The sequence below is a fragment of the Thalassophryne amazonica genome, chromosome 3 (genome assembly GCF_902500255.1).
Source record: "Thalassophryne amazonica chromosome 3, fThaAma1.1, whole genome shotgun sequence".
Lineage (NCBI taxonomy): Eukaryota > Metazoa > Chordata > Actinopteri > Batrachoidiformes > Batrachoididae > Thalassophryne > Thalassophryne amazonica.
The window spans coordinates 48294567-48321341 of record NC_047105.1 but is presented as its reverse complement, the minus strand read 5'-3'; the positions used below and the strand labels follow the sequence as shown (position 1 = coordinate 48321341).

Sequence of the window (26775 nt, the reverse complement as noted above, 5' to 3'; positions counted from 1 at the left end):
TACAGTAATGAATATGCATCATGTAAGGTTTATTTGGTAGGTTTGTATTAAAATTATCTAAAACAAGTAAATGGGAATTTGTCATGTAATAAAATTACATAAATCTTAAAAGTTATGGTTCAATATTTCTGTGAGTGATATACAAATAATAAATGTTTATGAGTTCAATGGTACAGATATTTCATTAGGTGAACATCTCGGGCAATTTTTGTTACATATCTGCCTCACTATTAACTGCCTCACATTCAACTCATCTTTACCTCATTGAATGGAACATTCCATCTTTCACCTCATGAAATAGTCATACCATTGAACTCATAAACGTTCATTATTTGTATAATGTATACCACATGGGGTTTTCAAGATTAAATTCAAATCAGATCCCAATCAAACTTTGTCAGTGGATAGTGAGTTCAAATATGAGAGTGATTGGGGCATGTTTGATTAAGCTATAATGTAAAATAGAATTAAATGGGGTTTTCAATGTTACATTTAAATGGCCATAAAATCTGTAATCTGGATCAGATCCAGATCAGACTTTGTTGGTCGATAAAGGGTACCATGCTACATAACACTCTCAAAGATGAAAGAAATTAGATTTTCGACTTTGACCTGTGACCTTGAAAATTGAATCATTTCTTACCTTTTGTTGTGTGGCCCGCCCGAAGAGGAGGTACTGCTGGCCCAACACCAGAATGCGCCCTGCCTGAAGGCGGGCTTCAGGCACCAGAGGGCGCAGTCGCCGCATGGGAGCACCAGGAGCCCGGCGCTGACAGCTGTCATGCATTACTCATCATCACCACCATTCATAAAAGCCTGGGAGAGACATTACATCCCTGCCGAGAAATCAGCTTACTCGACAGGTAAACTACTCAGCCGTTCTGTGCCGTACGCACACATTTTTGCAGCAGAGCTTTTTGCAGTCGTAACCTTTTTGTACACTTGCAGCTTGTAGTCGAGTTTGTGAAAGTTGGAAGGAGTTGGCGTACCCACTCCTCACTCCAGACTTGTTAAGTGATACATAAGGCACTGCACGTACTCTGTGTTCCTGTGTTTGGAGGTGGAGGTTTTTCCCATCAGAAGGGAACTGTGTTTTTGCTGACTGTTTGCTGGGTGTACACACACCCACCATAATCTGTTTGTTCTTCCTGCCAGCAGTACCGGATCTGACAGCTGGAGGCAGTGGCCACCTGGGGACTCAGGACTTGGCGGCTCCAGTGTGTTGCAGGTCTCCATTGGCGGTGGAACCTTGTGGGTCCCGGCTCTTCTCTGGATAGGCGTCTCCTAACCTCGAGCCTGCCCACACGTCATCTTTGTTATTATTGATTGACATTATTAAAGCAGTACTTGTACCTGGTTGGGTACATTCACAACATTAAATTGTTGTCTTTTGGCATCTCTATTGTCCGTTCATTTACACCCCCTGGTGCGGGTCCGTGTCATTCACTTTCCCCAACAGGATTTCTCGGCCAACGTCATGGATCCCGAGGGGCACACACCATCGATTGAACAATCAATGGAGACGCAAGGTGCACAGGCGCCAGCAGGAGGCGTGATGGGTGAGTTGCAGCAGATACTAACCGCCTTCAATGCTCGGTTGGATTTGGTGACCGAGCGGAATATAATACTCAATCATAGGATGGAGGCTCTCACCGCTCAGGTGGAAGCGCGCGCACACGGCGAGGCTGCAACTCCTCCTCCTGCAGACCTGGTGCAGAATGTAGAACCTCCAGTGGTCGTTCAGCGAACTCGCCCCCCCCATCCCCTGAAGCATACATAAGCCCCCCGGAACCATACGGAGGTTGTGTCGAGACGTGCGCCGACTTCTTGATGCAGTGCTCGCTCGTCTTTGCACAACCTCCCGTTATATACGTGTCAGACTCCAGCCGGGTGGCTTATGTCGTGAATCTGCTTCGAGGTGAGGCAGGCACCTGGGCTACGGCGCTCTGGGAACAGAACTCGCGGCTCCTTTCAACATACGCTGAGTTTGTGAGGGAGTTCAGGCAGGTGTTCGATCACCCCAATAGAGATTGTGTTTTTTGTAACACCTTCTACCTCCCAAGTTATTTTGGGCTATCCATGGATGATTAAGCACAATCCCTGGATCGATTGGCCATCTGGGGTTGTGACTCAATGGAGAGAAACCTGCCACCGGGAGTGTTTAGGATCCTCGGTTCCACCCGGTGTGACTGCTAAAGAGGAGGTTCGAGTCCCCCCCAATCTTACGGCGGTGCCGGCTGAGTACCACAATATTGCTGATGTCTTCAGAAAAGATCTGGCATTCACGCTTCCCCCGCACCGACCGTATGATTGTGCCATTGATTTGATCCCGTGCGTTGAGTACCCGTCCAGCAGGCTGTACAACCTCTCACGCCCTGAGCGCGAATCATTGGAGACCTACATCCAGGATTCTTTAGCTGCCGGGTTGATCCGGAGCTCTACCTCCCCGATGGGTGCTGGTTTCTTTTTTGTGGGCAAGAAAGATGGCGGACTCCGTCCATGCATTGATTACAGAGGGCTGAACGAGATCACGGTTCGCAAACGATACCTGTTACCTCTGTTGGATTCAGTGTTCACGCCCTTGCATGGAGCCAAAATCTTCACTAAACTGGATCTTAGGAATGCTTATCACCTGGTTCGGATCCGGAAGGGAGACGAGTGGAAGACGGCATTTAACACCCCGTTAGGTCATTTTGAGTACCTGGTCATGCCGTTCCGCCTCACTAACGCCCCCGCGACGTTCCAAGTTTTGGTAAATGACATCTTGCGGGACTTCCTGCATCGGTTCGTCTTCGTATATCTAGACGATATCCTCATCTTCTCCCCGGATCCTGAGCCCCATGTAAAGCATGTACGTCAGGTCCTGCAGTGGTTGTTGGAGAACCGGCTGTTTGTGAAGGGCGAGAAGTGCGAGTTCCACCGCACTTCTTTGTCCTTCCTGGGGTTCATCATCTCCTCCAACTCCGTCACCCCTGATACGGCCAAGGTTGCGGCGGTGAGAAATTGGCCCCAACCGGCAAGCCAGAGGAAGCTGCAACAGTTCCTCGGCTTCGCAAATTTCTACAGGAGGTTCATTAAGGGCTACAGCCAGGTGGTTGGTCCCCTGACAGCCCTGACCTCCCCAAAAGTCCCCTTCACCTGGTCGGATCGGTGCGATGCTGCATTTAAGGAGTTGAAACGTCGGTTCTCGACTGTGCCAGTCCTGGTGCAGCCCGATCCTAGCCGCCAGTTCATTGTTGAAGTGGATGCCTCTGACTCAGGGATAGGAGCTGTGCTGTCCCAGAGCAGGGAGTCCGATAAGGTCCTCCACCCTTGTGCCTATTTTTCCCGCAGGTTAACCCCAGCTGAAAGGAACTATGACGTCGGCAATCGGGAGCTCCTGGTGGTGAAAGAGGCCCTTGAGGAGTGGAGACACTTGTTGGAGGGAGCTGCGGTACCTTTCACGGTTTTCACTGACCATTGGAACCTGGATGTTGTGTGTTGGGGGGGTGTGGCTGGACATTTTGGTGTTCTTTTCTTTTCTTTGCTCTCCAGGTGGTATGCAAACTGATTTATTGTCTGTGGAGAAGGTGCTGGCAGAAGAGTCCTTCACCCTCATCAACATGATGTGCAGCACCTGTGGATGGTGCTCACGTGCAACCTTAAAGACTTTCAGCTGAAGCAGATAATGAGATGGCGTTCTGCATTTAAGTCATGTGTGATTCAAGCAGAATTGCCGGGAACTCGACCTTGTGATGTTCGTTTGTGAGACGCTGAGGACCGCGCCTGGGTTTGACACATCGTGCCTGTGAAGGAGGAAGGGTGAGGGACACATGCTGTCAGCACACATCAGAGGTGATTGATTATCTGAATAATTGTTAACAGTAACTTGGTATTTTGTTACGCAGTATATTTGAACTTTGATGAGAGTTGTGCAGCTCACTTCTCACTGCCGTGGCATGCGGACTGATGATCCTCCACCTGTTGTGAGAAGCTGCTCATTTACATAAAGCTTGAATTCGGACCTGAATGTGTTGCTGATAGTGTGTGCCTTTTGAAGGATATTAGTTGTAGCTGCTGACTTACCTCACCTTTTCTATCCTTCGCAGAGTCGGTTTGTCGTGTCCACCTGGGGGGTGTTTGCCGGTGAACGTGGGTCCAGAAGCGCCGGGCTTTGATCCTTTTGGGCGCTGGAGAGCGTGCCGTCCTTCACTCCGCTAGACCGACGCCGTTTTTGTTTGTACACTTTGTTATGCACCAAAGGGGGAAAATAAATTGTTTTGTTATTGGAACCGCTTTCTGGTTGTTTTAGCGCTGGGTTCCGTCAGACGCAGGTCCGCTCCTCAACCCGCGTTGACACATAACACTGGAATACATCCAGACCGCTAAGCGTCTGAACCCCAGGCAAGCCCGTTGGTCACTGTTCTTCGGTGGTTTTGACTTCCAGATCACGTATCACCCCGGGACCAAGAACCAACGGTCCGAAGCATTGTCCCGGGTGCATGAAGAGGAGGTCAAGACAGAGCTGTCGGATCCACCTGACACCATCATCCCCGAGTCCACTATCATCGCCACCTTCACATGGGACGTGGAGAAGACCGTCAGGGAGGCCCTGACGCGACACCCGGACCCCGGCGATGGACCCAAGAACAGACTGTACGTCCCACCAGAGGCCAGAGCTGCAGTCCTTGACTTCTGTCATGGTTCCAAACTCTCCTGCCATCCGGGAGTCCGAAGAACCGTGGCAGTGGTCCGGCAGCGCTTCTGGTGGGCGTCAATGGAAGCCGATGTCCGGGAGTACGTCCAGGCCTGCACCACCTGCGCCAGGGGCAAGGCAGTCCACCAGAAGGAACAGGGACTCCTCCAGCCTCTACCAGTGCCTCAACGCCCCTGGTCCCATATAGGCCTGGACTTCGTCACGGGTCTCCCTGCGTCCCAGGGAATGACGACCATCCTGATGATAGTGGACCGGTTCTCCAAGGCGGCCCACTTCGTGGCCCTCCCGAAGCTCCCGACGGCCCAGGAGACTGCAGACCTCCTGGTCCACCACGTCGTGCATCTGCATGGTATCCCCACGAACATTGTCTCAGATCGTGGTCCCCAGTTCTCCTCGCAAGTCTGGAGGAGTTTCTGTAGGGAACTGGGGGCCACCGTGAGTCTCTCGTCCGGGTACCACCCCCAGACAAATGGACAGGCAGAGCAGGCAAATCAAGATCTGGAGCAGGCCCTGCGGTGTGTGACCTCCGCGCACCCGACGGCCTGGAGTCAACATCTGGCCCGGATCAAGTACGCCCATAACAGCCAAATCTCCTCGACGACCGGCTTCTCCCCCTTCGAGGCGTGTTTGGGGTACCAGCCCCCATTGTTCCCAGCCATAGAGGGAGAGGTCGAGGTCCCCTCGGTCCAGGCCCACCTCAGAAGGTGCCGTTGGGTGTGGCGCGCAGCCCGCTCTGCCCTTCTAAAGGCCCGGACGAGGGCTAAGAGCCATGCAGACCGCCGGGCAGGAGGTATGGCTATCCACTAAAGACATCCCTCTGCATACGGACTCCCAGAAACTGAAGGACAGATTCATCAGATCATTCACCATCACTAAAGTCCTCAGTCCAGCCGCAGTGAAGCTGAGACTACCAGCTTTACTGTGGATACATCCCGTATTCCATGTCTTCAAAATCAAGCCGTGTCACACCTCAAACCTCTGCACCCCCGGACCAGCACCGCCTCCTGCCTGCATCATTGACGGCGAGCCTGCGTGGACCGTCCGCAGGCTCCTGGATGTTCATCGGAGGGGTCGGGATTCCAATATCTGGTGGACTGGGAGGGTTACGGACCCGAAGAACGCTCCTGGGTGAAGAGGAGCTTCATCCTGGACCCGGCCCTCCTGGCCGATTTCTACCAGCGGCATCCCGACAAGCCTGGTCGGGCGCCAGGAGGCGCCCGTTGAGGGGGGGGGGGTCCTGTTGTGTGGGCCGCCCGAAGAGGAGGTACTACTGGCCCAACACCAGAAGGCGCCCTGCCTGAAGGCGGGCTTCAGGCACCAGAGGGCGCAGTCGCCGCATGGGAGCACCAGGAGCCCGGAGCTGACAGCTGTCATGCATTACTCATCATCACCACCATCCATAAAAGCCTGGGAGAGACATCACATCCCTGCCGAGAAATCAGCTTACCCGACAGGTAAACTACTCAGCCGTTCTATGCCGTACGCACACGTTTTTGCAGCAGAGCTTTTTGCAGTCGTAACCTTTTTGTACACTTGCAGCTTGTACGCGAGTTAGTGAAAGTTTGAAGGAGTTGGCGTACCCACTCCTCACTCCAGACTTGTTAAGTGATACATAAGGCACTGCACGTACTCTGTGTTCCTGTGTTTGGAGGTGGAGGTTTTTCCCACCAGAAGGGAACCGTGTTTCTGCTGACTGTTTGCTGGGTGTACACACACCCACCGTAATCTGTTTGTTCTTCCTGCCAGCAGTACCGGATCTGACAGCTGGAGGCAGTGGCCACCTGGGGACTCAGGACTTGGCGGCTCCAGTGTGTTGCAGGTCTCCATTGGCGGTGGAACCTTGTGGGTCCCGGCTCTTCTCTGGATAGGCGTCTCCTACCCTCGAGCCTGCCCACACGTCATCTTTGTTATTATTGATTGACATTACTAAAGCAGTACTTGTACTTGGTTGTGCACATTCACAACATTAAATTGTTGTCTTTTGGCATCTCTATTGTCCGTTCATTTACGCCCCCTGGTGCGGGTCAGTGTCATTCACTTTCCCCAACACCTTTCAGGATATGAATCCTCTGTAAAAATGTCATAACAATATATGAAAAATTGTGGGTTCCAGGCTGTTCACAAACAGACAAACAAGCAAACAGGGGTGAAAACAGAACCTCCGCCCAACTTCATTGGTGGAGATAATAAATAAATTTCATGTGTTAATCTGGAAGTTAAGTATGTACAGTGGGTTGCAAAAGTTTTCAGCCCCTTGGTGTTTCACGCATTTTAATTTGTTTGTGGCATTTCAAATACAAAAAGTAAATCAGGCTTCTCAATATAAAAATTTCCCAAATTAAATTCCTTAGACTCAAACTGAAAGTAAATCTCTACAATTTGATATAAATTAATTAAAAATGTAAAAGACAAGATGATGGGTTGCATAAGTAATCAACCCCTTTGGTATAATACCTGTAAATAATCAGTTTAATTGGCAGTCAGGGGATGGATACATTAACATTTCCAAGTCACTGAATATGTCTTGAACTTTATTTACATCAGTCATGAAGAAATACAAACAGTATGGCACTCAATGGTAAATCTGTGTGGAGTAGACAGTTATCAAAAACTGAGTGACTGTGCAAGAAGGAGAGAGTGAGGAAAGCCACCAAGACACCCAGACATTCTAGAAGCAGGTACAGGCTTCTGTGGCTGTGATTGGAGAAATTGTGCACAGTGCATGTTTTGCATTTTGTATCCCCAGTTATACAGCTTCGTGATGAAGTGGTACAGAGGAGGGTTTTCTTTCGCCAAAACATTAAATCTAGGCTTGCATCTCACATGTACCGTCTGGCAAATTGTAGCTGAACTTTCAGGTCTTCTTTTTAATAAAACCCTCCTCGTATTTCTTCATAACTGATGTAAATAAAGTTCAAGACATATTCAGTGACTTGGAAATGTTCATGTATCCATCCCCTGACTTGTCTGAAGAAAACTGACAATTAAACATTATTTACAGGTATTATACCAAAGGGCCTGATTACTTATGCAACCCATCATCTTGGCTTTATATTTTTAATGAATTTATATCAAGTTGTAGAGATTTACTTTCAGTTTCAATGAAGATAATTTTAGAAAGTTTTATATTGAGAAGCTTGATTTACTTTTTGTATTTGAAATGCCATAAACAAATTAAAATGCGTGAAATACCTGTTGGAAAAGTGTAGGAACACGGACCCACAACAGGGGGCGCAAATGAACGGACAATGGAATAGGTCAAATAACAACACTTTACTGTTGCGAACGTGCACAACAAACACAACAAATTACAACAATGGACAAAGGTCAATTCACAAAGGTGTCGTGTGGGCAGGCTCGAAGATAGGAGACGCCTCTCCAAAGTAGAACCGGAACCACACGGTTTCCTCCGCCACAGGACCCCGGGAATACTGGAGCCGCCAAGTTCCGAACTCCCAGGTGGCCACTGCCTCCGCGTGTCGGACCTGGTACTGCTGGCGAGGAACAAGAACACAATTAACGTGGGCGCGTTTGCACCCAGCAACCTGTACGGCAGGGAAGCTACCTCCACCTCTCGTTGGAGAAAAAAGTCTGCAATCACTCACAAAAATCACAAAGGTTAGTGTCAAGCAGTCAGCTGAGATTATTACCTTCCAGGTAGAACGATATCTCGGCGATGAGGTGGAGATGCCGTCCTGCTGATATACCCCAGTGATAATTGCCGTCAGCTGTCTCAGGTGATGGGTGACAGCTGTTACCGAGGCTGCTCCTGTGGGGCGGCGGCGCCCTCTGGTGGTGGTGGGCCAGCAGTACCTCCTCTTCAGTGGCCCACACAACAGGACCCCCCCCTCAACGGGCGCCTCCTGGCGCCCGACCGGGCTTGTCCGGGTGGCGACGGTAGAAGTCGGCCAGGAGGGCCGGGTCCAGGATGAAGCTCTTCTTCACCCAGGAGCGTTCTTCGGGACCATACCCCTCCCAGTCCACCAGATATTGAAAGCCCCGGCCCATCCGACGGACGTCCAACAACCGGCGCACTGTCCAAGCCGGCTCGCCATCGATGATCCGGGCAGGAGGTGGTGCCGGACCGGGTGTACAGAGGGGCGAGGTGTGATGGGGCTTGAGCTTCGACACATGAAACACAGGATGGATCCGCAGTGAGGCTGGAAGCTGAAGCCTCACTGCGGCGGGATTGATGACCTTAAGGATTTTAAACGGTCCTATGTACCTGTCCTGTAGTTTAGGGGAGGCCACTTGTAGTGGGATGTCCTTTGTGGACAACCACACTTCCTGCCCGGGGCGATACGTAGGGGCCGGGGTCCGCCGCCGGTCTGCATGGGTCTTCGCCCTCATCCGGGCCTTCAACAAAGCAGAACGGGCGGCGCGCCACACCCGACGGCACTTCCGCAGGTGGGCCTGGACCGAGGGCACACCGACCTCCCCCTCAACCACCGGGAACAACGGGGGCTGATACCCCAAACACACCTCAAAGGGGGAGAGGCCGGTGGCTGATGACACTTGACTGTTGTGGGCGTACTCAATCCAGGCCAGCCGGGTGCACGGCTGTCACACAACGCAGTGTTTGCTCCATGTCTTGATTGGCCCGCTCTGCTTGCCCGTTGGTCTGGGGGTGATACCCGGACGAGAGACTGACCATGGCCCCCAGTTCCCGGCAAAAGCTCCTCCAGACATGCGAGGAGAACTGGGGACCGCGATCGGAGACGATGTCTGATGGTATCCCATGCAGGCGGACGACGTGGTGGACCAGGAGGTCCGCCGTCTCCTGGGCCGTAGGGAGCTTCGGGAGGGCCACGAAGTGGGCCGCCTTGGAGAATCGGTCCACTATCGTGAGGATCACGGTGTGTCCCTGGGACGGCGGGAGGCCCGTGACAAAATCCAGGCCGATGTGGGACCAGGGGCGATGAGGCACGGGCAGCGGCTGTAGCAGTCCCGGAGCCTTGCGATGGTCGGCCTTGCCCCTGGCACAGGTGGTACAGGCCTGGATATAGTCCTGGACGTCGGCCTCCAGGGACGCCCACCAGAAGCGCTGCCGGACAACTGCCACGGTTCTTCGCACCCCTGGGTGACAGGAGAGCTTAGAGCCGTGACAGAAGTCCAGGACTGCAGCCCTTGCCTCTGGTGGGACGTAAAGTCTGTTCTTTGGTCCAGTCCCGGGGTCCGGGCTTCGTGCCAGGGCCTCCCGGACGGTTCTCTCTACGTCCCAGGTGAGGGTGGCCACGATAGTGGACTCCGGGATGATGGGTTCCGGTGGATCCGACAACTCCGCTTTGACCTCGTCTTCGTGTACCCGGGACAAGGCATCCGACTTCTGGTTCTTGGTCCCGGGCCGGTAGGTGATGCGGAAGTCAAAACGGCCGAAGAACAGTGACCAGCGGGCTTGCCTGGGATTCAGCCGCTTGGCGGTCCTGATATATTCCAGGTTCCGGTGGTCAGTGAAAACCGTGAATGGCACGGACGTTCCCTCCAACAGGTGTCTCCACTCTTCAAGAGCCTCTTTCACCGCAAGGAGTTCTCGGTTGCCGACGTCATAGTTCCGTTCAGCCGGGGTCAACCTGCGGGAAAAATAGGCACACGGATGAAGGACCTTATCGGTCTTCCCACTCTGGGACAGCACAGCTCCTATCCCTGAGTCCGAGGCATCCACTTCAACCACTAACTGGCGACTAGGATCGGGCTGCACCAGAACGGGTGCAGACGAGAAGCGCCGTTTCAACTCCTTGAACGCGGCATCGCAACGATCCGACCAGGTGAAGGGGACTTTTGGTGAGGTCAGGGCTGTCAGGGGGCTAGCAACCTGGCTGTAGCCCTTAATGAACCTCCTGTAGAAATTCGCAAAGCCGAGGAACTGTTGCAGCTTCCTACGGCTTGTGGGTTGGGGCCAGTCTCTCACCGCTGCAACCTTGGCCGGATCAGGAGCGACGGAGTTGGGGGAGATGATGAACCCCAGGAAGGACAAAGAAGTGCGGTGAAACTCACACTTCTCGCCCTTAACAAACAGCCGGTTCTCCAATAACCGCTGCAGGACCTGACGTACATGTCGGACATGGGTCTCAGGATCCGGAGAAAAGATGAGTATGTCGTCTAAATATACGAAGACGAATCGGTGCAGGAAGTCCCGCAAGACATCATTAACCAATGCTTGGAACGTCGCGGGAGCATTTGTAAGACCGAACGGCATGACCAGGTACTCAAAATGACCTAACGGGGTGTTAAATGCCGTCTTCCACTCGTCTCCCTTCCGGATCCGAACCAGGTGATACGCATTCCTAAGATCAAGCTTGGTGAATATCTTGGCTCTATGCAGGGGCGTGAACACCGAATCCAACAAGGGTAAGGGGTATCGGTTACGAACCGTGATTTCGTTCAGCCCCCTGTAATCAATGCATGGACGTAATCCGCCATCCTTTTTGCCCCACAAAAAAGAAACCCGCACCCATCGGGGAGGTGGAATTCCGGATCAACCCGGCAGCCAAAGAGTCCCGGATGTAGGTCTCCATTGATTCGCGTTCAGGTCGTGAGAGGTTGTACAGCCTGCTGGACGGGAACTCAACGCCTGGAACCAAATCAATGGCACAATCATACGGGCGGTGCGGGGGAAGGGTGAGTGCCAGATCCTTGCTGAACACCTCCGCAAGGTCATGGTACTGCACCGGCACCGTCCCTAGATTGGGCGGGGCTCTGACCTCCTCCCTGGCCTGGGAACCGGGAGGAACCGAGGAACCTAAACATACCCGATGGCAGGTCTCGCTCCACTGGACCACTACCCCGGACGGCCAATCGATCCGGGGATTGTGCTTCAACATCCAGGGAAAACCTAAAATCACACGGGAGGTGGCCAGAGTTACAAAAAACTCGATCTCCTCCCGGTGATTCCCCGACACCACCAGAGTTACTGGTGGTGTCTTGTGGGTGATTGGAGGGAGTAGGGAGCCATCTAGTGCCCGTACCTGCACAGGCGAGGTAAGCGCCACCAGAGGGAACCCTATCACCCTGGCCCATTTGCTATCAAGCAAATTCCCTTCTGAGCCCGTGTCCACCAGTGCTGGGGCCTTCAGGGTTAAATCCTCATAAAGGATTGTAACTGGGAGTCGTGTGGCGATGTGGGTGTGTCCCACGTGAACGTCTCGGCCCCCCCCAGCCCAGTGTCTAGGGGCGGGCGTTGGTGTTTAACCGTTCGGGGCAGTCTCATACCTGATGCTCAATCGAGCCACAAACAAAACACGCTCCGCGGGCCAGCCTCCTTTGTGTGACCGGTGCCCTAAATGTTGCCCTACTCGTGTCCAGAGCTTCGTCAGCAGGGGGAGCTGTGATCGCACGGAGCGCAGGGGCCGTGGAGCGTGGGGAGGGCGGAACGCGGTCGGAACCGGAAGGGAGAGGGACGATGCGTGCCTGGCCACGCCCTTCGTCTCGTTCCCGACGGCGCTCATTTAACCGATTGTCTAATCGTATGACAAGATCGATAAGCCCATCCAAATCCCACGGTTCGTCCTTAGCCACCAGGTGCTCCTGGAGGACCAATGACAGTCCGTTTACGAAGGCGGCGCGGAGGGCAGTGCTATTCCAGCCGGACCTCGCAGCCGCGATGCGGAAGTCGACTGCATAGGCAGCTGCGCTCCGGCGCCCCTGTCTTATTGACAGCAGCACGGCTGAAGCGGTCTCTCCTCTATTAGGGTGATCGAACACTGTTCTGAGCTCCCTCACAAACCCATCATATGTCAGAAGGAGCCGTGAACTTTGCTCCCAGAGCGCTGTAGCCCAAGCGCGTGCCTCACCACGAAGCAGATTTATCACATAAGCTACTTTGCTAGCGTCGGTCGCGTACATGACGGGACGCTGTGCGAAGACAAGCGAACACTGCATAAGGAAATCCGCGCACGTCTCCACACAGCCTCCGTACGGCTCTGGGGGGCTTATGTATGCTTCAGGGGATGGTGGGGGGGGTCGTTGGACAACCAGTGGAACGTCGCTGTCACGCACAGGGTCTACGGGAGGGAGAGCCGCAGCGGCGCCCGGAGGGCGCGCTTCCACCTGCGCGGCGAGAGCCTCCACCCTGCGGTTCAGGAGGGCGTTCTGCTCGGCCATCAAGTCTAACCGAGTCGTGAAAGCGGTGAGGATCCGCTGCAACTCACCGATTACCCCTCCTGCGGACGCCTGTGCGCCTTGTTCTTCCATTGGCCGTTCAACAGCCGGTTGACGCCCCTCGGGATCCATGACGCTGGCCGAGATATCCTGTTGGGAAAGTGTAGGAACACGGACCCACAACAGGGGGCGCAAATGAACGGACAATGGAATAGGTCAAATAACAACACTTTACTGTTGCGAACGTGCACAACAAACACAACAAATTACAACAATGGACAAAGGTCAATTCACAAAGGTGTCGTGTGGGCAGGCTCGAAGATAGGAGACGCCTCTCCAAAGTAGAACCGGAACCACACGGTTTCCTCCGCCACAGGACCCCGGGAATACTGGAGCCGCCAAGTTCCGAACTCCCAGGTGGCCACTGCCTCCGCGTGTCGGACCTGGTACTGCTGGCGAGGAACAAGAACACAATTAACGTGGGCGCGTTTGCACCCAGCAACCTGTACGGCAGGGAAGCTACCTCCACCTCTCGTTGGAGAAAAAAGTCTGCAATCACTCACAAAAATCACAAAGGTTACTGTCAAGCAGTCAGCTGAGATTATTACCTTCCAGGTAGAACGATATCTCGGCGATGAGGTGGAGATGCCGTCCTGCTGATATACCCCAGTGATAATTGCCGTCAGCTGTCTCAGGTGATGGGTGACAGCTGTTACCGAGGCTGCTCCTGTGGGGCGGCGGCGCCCTCTGGTGGTGGTGGGCCAGCAGTACCTCCTCTTCAGCGGCCCACACAACAATACCAAGGGGCTGAATATGTTGCAAGCCACTGTAATGTAGATGGTGGACAGGGGGTGTACCTTTGACCATTTTAAACAGAAGAAGGACTTGATGTACTTATCTGTTTTACACTCAGAGCTGTTTTAGATAAGTGTATCTTGTTATCCTGTTGGTCATACAACCAGTATTAGCGGTTTTCATGAACCATTCCACAATTTTTATTGCCGTTCAGTTGGCTTTGGCAAATTTACAGGCTATATTTATCCAGCTAACAGCACGTAATCAACTTACAACTCTACAGCAAACAGTTTAATAAGAAGCAATGATCATTGTACTGTTAATGGTTTTCATTGCTTCTTTATTTATAATCAGCATGTTGCCTGCAAAACACAGAACTGTGTTCACGTCACAAGATTTGAAGTTTCAAAGTGTGAATGTACAGTGTAATACTGTATATAAGATACATCATTGTGAGAATATGCCAGTGTTTTCACATTTCAGCTACATTTAAGTCCATTCGGCTTCTCGCTTGTTTCACTCAGAGTTTCCACAGCAGAGCTGAGGTAGATGTCCTTCCTGATGCAACTCCACATTACATGGAGAGTGGGTAGCTGGGAACTGGGAACCTTCCATGTGGGAAACAAGAACACTTAACCACTTTTCCACCACTGCCTACATAGTTTATTACAGACCTATCATTTATTATAGACCAATCATCACCAAATAAATAATAATAACACATCACTGCTAACTGGTGGACAGCAGACACTTGTTCTGTGTTGTACCGTGTCATATTTTAGGTGTTGTAAGAAATAAAGCTCTGGGGAAATGTCACAATTCTAGAATCAGCACATCAAATGTATTCATAGTGTGTGTTCATTTATTGGAAAAATCACTTAGCACAACATCAGAACTTTCACTGGCTGCTATGATATTGTGATTGAGAGCACTGTCACTCTGGACATGATTATGCACTAAAGACGTCTTACTTGAAGGGTGATTTTTTTCATTCATTTGATATTATAGTTTTTAACAACTATCTGATGAAATGTGTTTTTTCTTATTTTTCATGTGGAAAATGCTATGTTAGTTCCTAAATCAGAAATATTATTTTTTAAATTATTTAATACTGTCATGTAAACAATATTTTTGTTTGACAGGTACAGGACAGTGATGGAACAAGTACTCAGATATTTTCCTTATGTAAAAATAATCCCACACTGTGGAAAATCCTGTGTTGAAAATGTGCAAAATTATTTGCATCAAAATAATTAACAAAACTAAAACATGTATGTTATACTGTATGTATATCATTCAATTATAATGACTATTGATGCATGAATGTACTCATCACTTTAATATTGTAGCTGGTAAATGTGGAGCTAATTTTAATTTATTTACATACATTTTATGTATTAGTTAACCTACTGCTGGGTAACTAATATTATATATACTAATATTGTGGATCTGAATCTAAAAAGTGAAACTGTCAGATATTTTCTTATGCAATAGTGGAGTAGACGAAAAAAGTAAAAATAGTCAAGTAAAGTACAGTTTCCTCAATTTTGTACTTAAATACTTGAATAAATGTACTTAACATATTTTCCAAAGTATAAGTCTCTTTCTTTTTACTTTGTTTGGGAGGAGGTTCTGCAACTTATACTCCAGTCTCCGGTATGACTTGTTACAAAGAAATTGCATGTTCATTGCTATTACTGTTATTATTAAGTATTTATATATGGCTTTCCCAGGAATCAAAGCAATAACCAAAATAAACTCCAATAATACAACAAATGCTGATAATAAAAGTACACTACAACAATGCACAAAACTTCCAAGTGAAAGAGCTGCAATACAGAAAATGGTGCAACTTTTACTCTGGTGTGACTTCTTGTTCCTATTCAAGAGGCACTTTTGGACACATATGAATTGGACTCTGGTGTGACTTACATGCTGAAAATACAGTTGCATTCCACCACTGGGTATAGTATGTGTGTAATTTGTTTTATGGATAAATTGATGTTTCACTCTTATTACAAAAGCACTATATAGGTAATTTAGAGTCACCAGAATGGAAGAAGCATTCTCTAAATCACTTAAGATGTTTTGGATTCACTGTTTTTGTTTTGTTAAAGAAGATCTTATGGTGGCATGAGGTTGCTTGGTGATGGTAATATGTTTGCACGAGAAAGAAAGCCCAAGTCTTCGGAGTCCTGGTGGTTCCTGTCTTACTGTATGGTTGTGAGACTTGAATGTTGAAGGTAACAACAGGATGTTGTTGGGGTTTTTCTGCCTGTGAGCCCCACCCCGGTAGTTTTATGTGGGGAGTGAACTTAAGATTCAAAGATAGACATGAGATGGACTTATAAAATTAGATGCTGTATTAAAGAGATGCTCACATTGAACAAAAAAGAGTCACCATTACAGCGCTGGGGTCATGAAAACAGATGTTACATACACTGCTGTTTACAAGTACCCCGGCCTCCAGGCTCCCCTGCATTTTAAGCCTGCACTCGCCCAACCTTCAAGTTAGCCCGACAACCGGCCCTGAATTGGGCCAGATACTGGCCTCTCTCTCCTAGCCTGTGATTGGTTGGTGGTCGAAATACTGACGTCAGCCCATGCGTCAGCCTCCCATTGATGTGGCGCAAACGCTGCTCTCCTATTGGTCGTTTAGGAGAGGGAATTCCAGCACTGCTATCCTATTGGTCATTTAGGAGTGGGAAATCTCACTCCAGTATGGAGGCCAGTATCCGGTCCAATTCATAGCCAGGCCGGTTATCAGGCTACCTTCAAGTGGATGGGCCTTCCCTGCTGGGTGGATCAGTGGAGCTTTATGATAGGGTGAAAAAGTGACCTTATGTGTGGGTGACATGTTCGCGTTGCTCATCTGAATGGTATGTGTTCAAGACCTTGTGGTGGATGTTTGTGTCAGCACTCAGCATTAGCACAGAACAGAATATCTTGTGACGCCTGTCTGCCCCAGACGGAGACATGTAGACCTTCAGTTTTATCAGGTATGTATCATCAAGTTGGTCTGAGGACAAGCATCATGAAATGTTCTGCCCAACATCTTTGGTACCAGGAATCTTCAGAGCATCCTTAGAAACGACTGGAGTGATTTTGTACCAAACTAGCGGTTATTTAGGGAGACCAAGTTGAGCAGTGTCACCTTCGAAGTTTTGACCACATGGCATGTTTTGTCTATGCTTATCCAATGCATAGGTATCTGAATGTTGAGGACACCAGTGGCTGAAGAAGGCCAAGGGGACAACCACGCTTCACCTAGCTGCCGCAGATACATGGTTACTCTCAAGAGGTGGGGATGGACCAACCAGGATGCAGCCACATCAGATGGTAAATGGACTGCATTTATATGGCACTTTTCCATCTGCATCGGATGCTCAAAGCGCTTTACAAATAATGCCTCACATTCACCTCACAATGTCAGGGTGTTGCCATACAAGGCGCTCTCTGCACACCGGGAGCAACTAGGGCCCAACCAAGGGCTCTTAGTGATTTTCTGGTCAGGCTGGGATTTGAACCAAAGATCCTCTGGTCTCAAGCCCAACGCTTAACCACTAGACCATCACCTCCCCTTGGGTCTATATCAAGACCCAAGGCAGTTCCATGGTGTTGCAGATGCAGTGATGTGCAATCCCAGCATGTGTTCCCAGACTTGTGTTGATAAACCAATAAAATTGTGTGTAAGACAAACAAATGTTCTAATAAATGTTTCATGTTGAATTTTATTGAGAGATCAAAAGACAATTGCCAGAAATCTTTATGAAATGGATTTGCAACAACAAATGGTTGGCAATTCATGTTACTGCATATTTACTGTTACAGTCACATCACGTCTGTCAGATGTTCTGGGCCAAATCTAGAACAAATGCTGTAAATGGATACTAAAGCTTCCAAAGATAAGTTGTTTTACGCACGATGCTGGTATGTTCAATTTCATTTCAGATACATAAAGTAACCCCCTTCGGCTGCTCCCTTGTTTTCACTTGGGGTCGCCACAGCAGATCCAAGGTGGATCTGTATGTTGATTTGGCACAAGTTTTAAGCCGGATGCCCTTCCTGATGCAAATCCACATTCCATGGAGAAATGTGGCAGGGGTTTGAACCGGAAACCTTACACACTGAAACCAAGCGCACTAACCACTTGGCCACACCCCTGCCTCATTTCAGATATATAAGGTGGAAAAAAAAATAAATATTTGTTTGTTTTGAAGTTTTTAAACTGGAAAATTAATTTTAAAAAAGTGTCTCTTGTTAACAATAATAGACACTAATTTGAAAATGGTTTTGATGATCATATACGATACGATACGATACACTTTATTGTCCCTTCCGGGAAATTTGTCTTGGACTCCAAGAGCTGCACAAGTAAAAAGTAAAACTGCCATGACATAATTACATGACTCATGCATATTACATAACTTAATACACACACCAATCATACATATTGCACATCCCTAATACACATATCCAAATTGCACATACCCCTACACAGCAGTCTCACATAAATAATTAATGCATATTGCACATATCCCTAAAAACACATACCCCTATTGCACAGCCATCTCCCACATATGGTTAAGGAAAAATACTGACAGTGAATAAATAACACTAAAATAACAATGCCACCATGTCATTAACGCACAATCCTACTACCTATCCCAGGAACCATACGAGTATTTAAGACTCTAATTGACGTGTGCACAAATGTGTTTTTAAAGTGATTCAGTTTGCACTGAGGGACTCTGTATCGCCTACCAGACGGTAGAAGTTCATACTCAGGATAGAGGATGTGGGAAGGATCTGACAAAGCTCTGTGTGCTTGTTTGAGAACAGACCGTTCATACATGGACTGCAGGGAAGAGTTTCCCATCCTCCCTACAACTTTCATAGCAGTCTTCACCAGACGAGCAAGCCTAGATTTTAACTGGACAGAGAGATTACCGTACCAAGATGACATCCCATACCGGATAATGCTTTCCAAAACAGCCTGATAAAACAGAAACAAGATGTTCTGATCAACCCCAAACACCCTGAGTCTGCGCAGAAAATATAACCTCTGCTGTAAACGAGAGCATAAGTTATTGACGTGTTTCCCAGCTTAACTGGTTATCTAAGTAAATACCTAGATACCTGTAAAAGCTGACCTGATTGATTTCTTCATCATGGATTACCAGAGGGGTATGATCACCAATAGAACGAGGGTCAGTTATCATCTCCTTAGTTTTCTTTACATTTATGGTAATGATATGTGAATTCAACATTTGCAGTTACAGCGACTTAAAAGCTTTTTTGTGGCAGTTTGCACAGATAAAGTTCATGTCATTTGCACATTCAACTGGCAGCTAAAGTGAAATTTTTTTTTTTTTTTTTTTTTTGCTGTGGCGACCCAACGTGCAAGCAAGGGAGCAGCCGAAGGGCCTTACTTACTTGTTTTTGGAGGGGCAGGCGGGTTCACAGTCTTGTGTTTATAATAGTTTTTGTTCTTTACAGGGAGACTGATTAAACTTTGAAAAATGTATTACACATTTAAAAAAAATTGAGAGAATGTTACAGAAGATGTCAAATGAGCTTTTTATTGACAAAGGTAAAAACATATTTGTAAGTCAGTATGTTAGTGTGGAAAGCTCTCATTTTTTTTCTTTTTTCAGAAATTTCTTCATCAATTAAAAAAATCAAATACTAATAAATAGAAAGACTAATGACCCAAAGTTTTTCAATTTAAGTTATTTAGCTAGCTAAATCACAACATAAGTCACCCTGACATGCTACACACCACCAGACATCAGAATGTAATAACAATAATAATAATAATAATATAACTTTTATTGTCATTGTACATATAGTACATACATACAATGTAGTCTTTAATATGGAGAACAGTGAGCTATGGGTCAGCATCTTATTTGTATTTATGGTATCTGATCCTGTAAAGTAAATAAACTTTTCCTCCACTAGGAAATTACAAAAATGAGATAATAAATACATTAAAATAATTTAATACTCAAACACAGTTTTGGCTTTTTGAAGTCCTTCGGAGTGTTTCAAACACATTAAATATTTCACTTTGTGTTTTTCCTGTTATTCTTTGAAAATGATGGTAAATGGACTGCATTTATATATCGCTTTTCCGACTGCATCAGGCGCTTTACAATAATGCCTCACATTCACCCCGATGTCAGGGTACTGCCATACAAGGTGCTCACTACACATCGGAGCAACTAGGGGATTAAGGACCTTGCCCAAGGGCCCTTAGTGATTTTCCAGTCAGGCTGGGACTTGAACCAAGCATCCTCTGGTCTCAAGCCCAACGCTTAACCACTAGACCATCACCTCCCCTGGTCAACCTGAATATCAGCATCATGATTTTCCCCCTGTATTTGTGTCTGTTACCAGTCACAGTTGTATGTTCAGAATATTTCTGAAAACCCGTTTAAAATTGCCATTGCAAAGAGGGTATATAAAAGGATTAAGAGTAGAGTTGATGTACCCGAGCCAGATTGTAAACATATGAAGGTCATGGTGCACACACTCTCTGCAGAAAGCCATGACCATGAAGGCGATGAAGTACGGTATCCAACACAACAGGAACGCGGTGATGATGAAGCCCAACTGCTTGGCTGCTTTGTGTTCTTTGTTGATCCGCAAGCTTTGGAATCGCTGACGTGAGTGGCCAATGAACCTTTGCCAAGATTGTTTCAGGTTGCCTTCATTGTCTGTGTCATTTTGCACATCTTCAACCCGTTCTTCGATCCAGGGCAGAGTGTGGCTGGAGTTACAGTTGTTGCAGAGCACAGATGTGTACTGTTGCACGTCAGAAATCTGATTCGTATCACGTGTGTCTCTCACCAAGTTTGGTACTGTGATGTGACATTCGTTTAAAGATGCTTGAAGTTTGTTGTCATTGTTCCTGTTTGTGCATATTAAGTCATTTGGCACGGAGGACCTCCTCATAGGAATCTCAGTGTCCGTCTGCTTCTCCTCAGGAGACAAGGAGCACCGTCTGGCCTTATGTGCCAGCCTGAGCCGTTTAGTTGTGGTGACAAACAACAATGTTTGCTGGCACTTTTTATTCTTTCGTAGACACCCGGATGCAGCAATTTTGCTTTTATCTGTGTCCTCAAGAGAGTATGTCTGATCCAGAGTATTCTGGTCAAGCAAGCGTTGCTTTTTTGATTCTTTCAGTGGAACATTACAGTCCCTCTTGGGTGATTTTGACTCATTTATTTCGGGTGTTTGAGCATTCTGTTCATTCTTGTGTTCCGCAAATGAATCATTTGGGTGGATGATTCTCTCTCGGTCCCTGAGATGTTGCCTGACTGCCAAGTAAATGTGTGTGTAAAACCACAGCATTAAAATTGAGGGTACGTAGAAGTTGAAGACAGCAGTAATAACCTTAAACCACGTGACAAAACGGAAATCTGTGTCGCATTTATTCTCTTCCTCAGGTTTCAGGTCTACATGCGTGAAAGTCCTCCATCCCAAAATAGGAATAATCCACATCATGGATAACAGCCAGGCCCCAGAAATCATCACACTGGCTTTTCCCCGGGTTCGATATTTGAGGTACTTGAGTGGCTGCCTGACTGAGCGGTATCGGTCCAAACACAGGATAAACAGACTAAAAATGGAGGCTGTGCTTGCCACGTAGTCCATGATCAGCCAAAGCTGGCAGATGGCACGACCCAGCTTCCATTCATCCTCCAATAAATACACCAGGTTCAGAGGCATCACTGTCGTCCCCACGATGAGATCCGCTACAGAAAGACTAACAATGTAGAGGTTCCCCACAGTGTGGAGGCTCTTCTCTCTTTTCACCGCATAGAGAACCAGCAAATTCATGATTATTGTGAGGAGAGAAAGACTTCCCAGGAAGACTCCCAGGAATGTGCTGTGCAGGCGTTCATAGACAGTGGTGTGATTCCTCTTCAGTGAGTCACCGTTAAAGATGGCGCGCCAGCTGATGTTGCTGTGGTCACAGCCATTCTTGATGAGGTGCAGGAAGTCTGCAGAAGGCGATGAACTGCATGCCATTGTAGTTAAGATGGTGTCACATCACGTTGTAAGCTGAAGCAGGCGCTCCTTTAAATACACGTGTTTATCAGCGTTGTCGCCTTCCCTTCTTTTATAGTTCATTTGTGATATAGATCCAACACAGTAAAGTCTATAAAACACAAAGAATGTTACAGGTTAGGTTGATATCGGCAATATAAATATATGTCAAATAGAATTAAATGTTTTTAACTGCAAACAGCTGATACAAGATTTCAAAGAGCTAAAACACAGATGCGGAAAGACATAAATACTGACAAAGTCTTGGCCCTCATACATATTTAATTTGGATGCACAGTCATAAAGGACTGTTATCTGTCTTTCGCTCTCCAGCTGGCTTTCATAAGTGGAGGGTGGCAAAATCCAAATGATGACAAAACACTATACAGGCTGTGTGCCTGAATGGACACATGGACATGTTGGGGGACTTATATGGAGGAATCTGTGTTTCTGTTTCATTCTGTCTGGTATATCAAAATGTGTACTTTTTAATCACCAAGTGTATTGATCTGAACTGTTGGGGGTATTGATTTTTAAATGACTGAAATAAACCAGTTGCCATGGAAGCATGGGACCATTTCTGCACATGTAACTTATGAAGACTGTAGCCCCAACACCCCCCTTGATTCATCTGTTCATGGAAATGTCATCTGCCCTGGATTATTCCATTTTTTCACTGATTGAGGGACTGGAACAAATGTCACAAATAGGTGAAAACAATATTTGTCACTTCACACTCATCACTCATCTTCAACCGCTTATTTGGGATCGGGTCGCAAGGGCAACAGCTCCAGCAGGGGCCCCAAACTTCCCTTTTCCGGGTTAACCACCTCTGACTGGGGGATACCGAGGCATTCCCAAGACACTACTACTCTGAACTCCCCACGGATGACCGAGCTTCTCACCTTGTCTCTAAGGGACCCTTGGTGAGAGTAGGAATGAAGATTGACCAGTAGATCAAGCGCTTCGGCTTTTGGCTCAGCTCCCTTTTCATCACAACAGTACAGTAGAGCAAATGCAATTCCGTCACTGCTGCACCGATTCTTTGGCCAATCTCATGTTCCATTGTCCACTCACTCGTGAAGAAGACCTCGAGGTACTTGAACTCCTTCACTTGGGGCAAGACTGAACTCCTTCACTTGGGGCAAGACCTCATTCCCTACCCAGAGTAGACAATCCGTCAGTTTCCTGCTGAGAACCATGGCCTCACATTTAGAGGTGCTGATCCTCATCCTAGCAGCTTCATACTCAGCTGCGAACCAATCCAGTGAGTGTTGGAGGTCACAGACTGATGAAGCCAACAGGACCATCATCTGCAAAAAGCAGAGATGAGACCCTGAGCCCACCAAACTGGAACCCTCCTCCCCCTGACTACGCCTCAATATCCTGTCCATGAATATCACAAACAAGGGACCCCCTCACTCCATACTCCCGCAGCACCTCCCACAGTATCTCCCGGGGTACCCGATCATACGCCTTCTCCAAGTCCACAAAACACATGTAGACTGGATGGGCATACTCCCAGGCCCCCTCCAGCATTGGTTGTTCCACGACCAGGACGGAACCACATACTTCCTATTCAATCCGAGGTTCGATTATCGGCCGAACCCTCCTTTCCAGCACCCTGCAGTAGACTTTACCAGGGAGGCTGAGTAGTGTGATGTCCCTCTAATTGGCACCCACTGTCTGCTCCCCTTTTTGCCTGCTTGCCAAAACTAAGATAAAAATATGAATTAGACAACCTGGTCTCACGGCAAGTCGTGATTCAGCAGCAAAAAATATACATTAATCTATTGGTTTGTGATATTGTGACGAAAAGTGCCTCATTTTCATCACGGAAGCGCAAATTCATTCTAATTCATTCCGTGATGGCTGCACGAAATTAAAAGTGAAGCGGGGGGATCGGGGGTGGTTATGGTTAGGGTGGGGGGAAAGAGATTAGGTTATGGTTAAGGTTAGGGGCGGGGGTAGGAGTAGGGTTAGGAATAGTGAGTTAAAAAAACACCCCTTCACGAAAATTTGACTAATTTCATCACGGGAGCATAAAAAAATCCAAAACAAAACAAAACATGAGACTGGGCTGGAATTAGACCAGTATTTCATAAAATAATCCCAAAACCTGGGGTGGACCCTTAATTGTTTTGATCAGTGTATATTAGTGAGAACACTGGCTTAACCATATTTAAGGCAAGTAATGAAAATTTGCTCAATAGTTGATATTGTTATTATATAATACTAAATATCTAATACTTGCACATAAATATAAACTAATACAGTATGATTGACAAATTTTCACATTTTTCATCTTTAAAAATGAACCATATTGATGATAAAACTACATAATGTTCTTTATGTTATGGTTGTAATTAATCAGATTTCTATAATACTGTTATTAAGTCATCATACTGTAATGTTTTCAGCTACATTTGTATGCTGGAAGTATTGACTTTACACCTGTTTTTGAAGTATTATTAACATTATCTGTCTGTCTGGGATTATTCACTGGTGACACATAGGAGGAGAGAAAACAGCTCACAAGTGTGTGTTTAGTCGAAAACACACAGCAGATTCCCACTCAGCATCATCAAAACATGACTCATTCTGTCCTCATGGTTTTCATGCAAAAACTGGACTTTTCAGGAAAATGTAACATCTATATGCTCTGTCGGTCTGTATAATTTCTTTACAAATGAACCATAATTTTTCAAAATTGTTCAAAAGTCTTTCAGCTGCACTCAGTCAGTTGTCAGCTATAAAATAAGATTCAGATTAGCAATCAAACGACCCGCAAACTCATTCCATTCAGTTAAATACAATTAGACTTATTATTGTTGTGTGTTGTTTGAGCTGTAGTGTGTTGATTGCACACATTTTTCCCGCTCTGTTTATGGCGCATGTGTTTGTATAATAACTGCCTCCGCAACACAAATATTTCTGAAGATTATTTATCACCGTTTTCACGAAGAATAAGTGGAGAAATCGGGAGAAACTGCATTTTTACGCATGACGCACACTTATTTACGCGCCACAAAGAGGCAGCATACGTAAATTGATCAACATTATTGTCAACAATGTTTGAATGTGTTTTGATTATAGAAGAGCCAGAAAATGAAAAAAAAAAAAAAAAATCATCAATCTGACACTATTTGCCAGGCTGAGGTCCGGGCGATGAAAAGGAATAAATGCTGCAAGACAGTGCGCAAAGATCCACTTGTTGAGCACTCGAAGGACGCACAAACATTTTGACGTTGGAACGCGTGCAAACAATAAATACATTTACAGCTGCGAGGAAACAGTGGTTTGCCAGCTATCTTAAAAAAAACTCCACTATAAAATGATCGGGTTAAAGGCTGATTTGAAAACTTACCGAGGTGCGCGCATTTCAGCAAAAACCTTCCAGCCAATATACCGGATGAAATCAGGAAACGAATGAGGGAGAGAGGCTGGAATGCCAAAGAAAAATTCTGGCTCCTTTACTCTCTCACTGTGATGTCGCCAGACTGGGTATTTTGCGGTTTACAGTGTTTCAGTTGGGTGAAGATCACCTTCTTAACTGGGTTTTCACCTGCAGAAAATGGCACATTTTGATTCGCAGTTGAGTGAGTCAGCTCAAGATCCTCGCACTGAGCTGAGGGTGTAATGAAGCCAGTGAAATGTGGTCATTAGAGCATAAAAGGACACTTGGTGTAATTCTTGCTTTTTACTTTGATTTAGTGCAGACAGCATGATCCCAAGGTATTTCATGTTTTTTGATATACATCTATTCCTGCATATTTTGCTCCATTCTTCCTGCAAACACGTTAAGGGATACGGGGTTGTCATTGTTGCGTTTTCTTTTCAAAATTCTCCACACATTCTCTAATGGGGAAAGGTCCACACTGTGTACTGAGGCAGGCTAGTCCAGTGTCTGTACCCTCTACTTCTGCTGCCATGCCTTCCTATTGTGTGCAAAATGTGGTTTTGCACTGTCTTATTAAAAAAAAAAAAAAAAAAAAAATCACACATGCCCCTGTAAAATATGTCACCTTCACTGTAAACTCGAATGTTCAAATGAATTAAAAAGATTAAGTAGTGTAAGCTCAAAGTTTTACGAATGTAAAATGTAATGTAACATAGTCTTGCTTTTTGAGTAAATTAAACTCAGAATTTTCGATTGACTTCAACTAATTATATATTAAGTAAGCAAAACTTCAAAGCATAACTTAAGCACAACTTAAAAGAATTAAGTAGTTATATATGAAAATACTTGAGTTGACTTAATGAATCGTTTAGCAGATGTGGTGCCCAGGTGGTTAGTGTGCTTGGCTTCACTGCAGAAGTTTCCTGGTTCAAACCCCATCCCTGCCACATTTGTCCATGTAATGTGGAGTTGCGTCAGGAAGTGCATCTGGTGTAAAACTTGTGTCAATTCAACATGCAGATTTACCTCGGATATGCTGTGGTGACCTCGAGTGAATTGTAATCATACAAGTAGCATATATGAATGAATGAATGACTTAAGTTTATGAATTCAAAAAATTTGTGGCAATTGATTGCCTCAATAATTTTGAGTTCTGCTAACTTGTTCTGGTTTACACTGTTGAAGGCAGCATATGTTGCTCTAAAATCTCAGTGTACTTTCTGCATCAATGCTACTATCACAGAAGTGTACATCAAGGGCCCTGACACAACCACATATTATGACAGACTCTTGGCTTTTTAACTTGTTACTGGATGGATGGTCCATTTTGTCTCTGGTGCAGAGCAGAGCGCATGGCTCTGCCAAGACTACATATTTCTTACAAATCCTTTTGGATTCTGGATCCAAAATATGTTCCATTTTCTAGAACATTATCTATCTGCTAACTAAATTTCATCAACATCCTCACAACTGTTTGAGTTAAATATTGCTATCTGTCAAATATTTGTTTGGATCTCAGTTTCAAACATATTCCATATCATCTCCAAAACTGAATCACTTATTTCTAGGAACATTATTTATCTTCCCACAAAATGTTATTGAAATCCATTCATTACTTTTAGAGTTGTCCTGCTAACAATCAAACAGACAAATGTTGGTGATAAGAATACCTTCTTGGTTGAGGTAAATCCTGATCCATCTGACCATAATACATGTTTTAAATGTGTGA

The 26775-nt window shown here is 46.8% G+C and overlaps 1 protein-coding gene across 1 annotated transcript; it reads right to left on the bottom strand.

Moving 5' to 3' along the window:
• Window positions 1-19830: 19830 nt before the first annotated feature.
• On the bottom strand, window positions 19831-25623 carry hrh1 (histamine receptor H1). The gene is made up of 2 exons (XM_034166196.1): window positions 25014-25623; window positions 19831-21758 (listed from the first exon to the last, which is right to left on the bottom strand). The coding sequence occupies exon 2, from the start codon at window positions 21626-21628 to the stop codon at window positions 19991-19993; it is 1638 nt and encodes a 545-aa protein (XP_034022087.1). The 5' UTR covers window positions 21629-21758; window positions 25014-25623; the 3' UTR covers window positions 19831-19990.
• Window positions 25624-26775: the final 1152 nt, after the last annotated feature.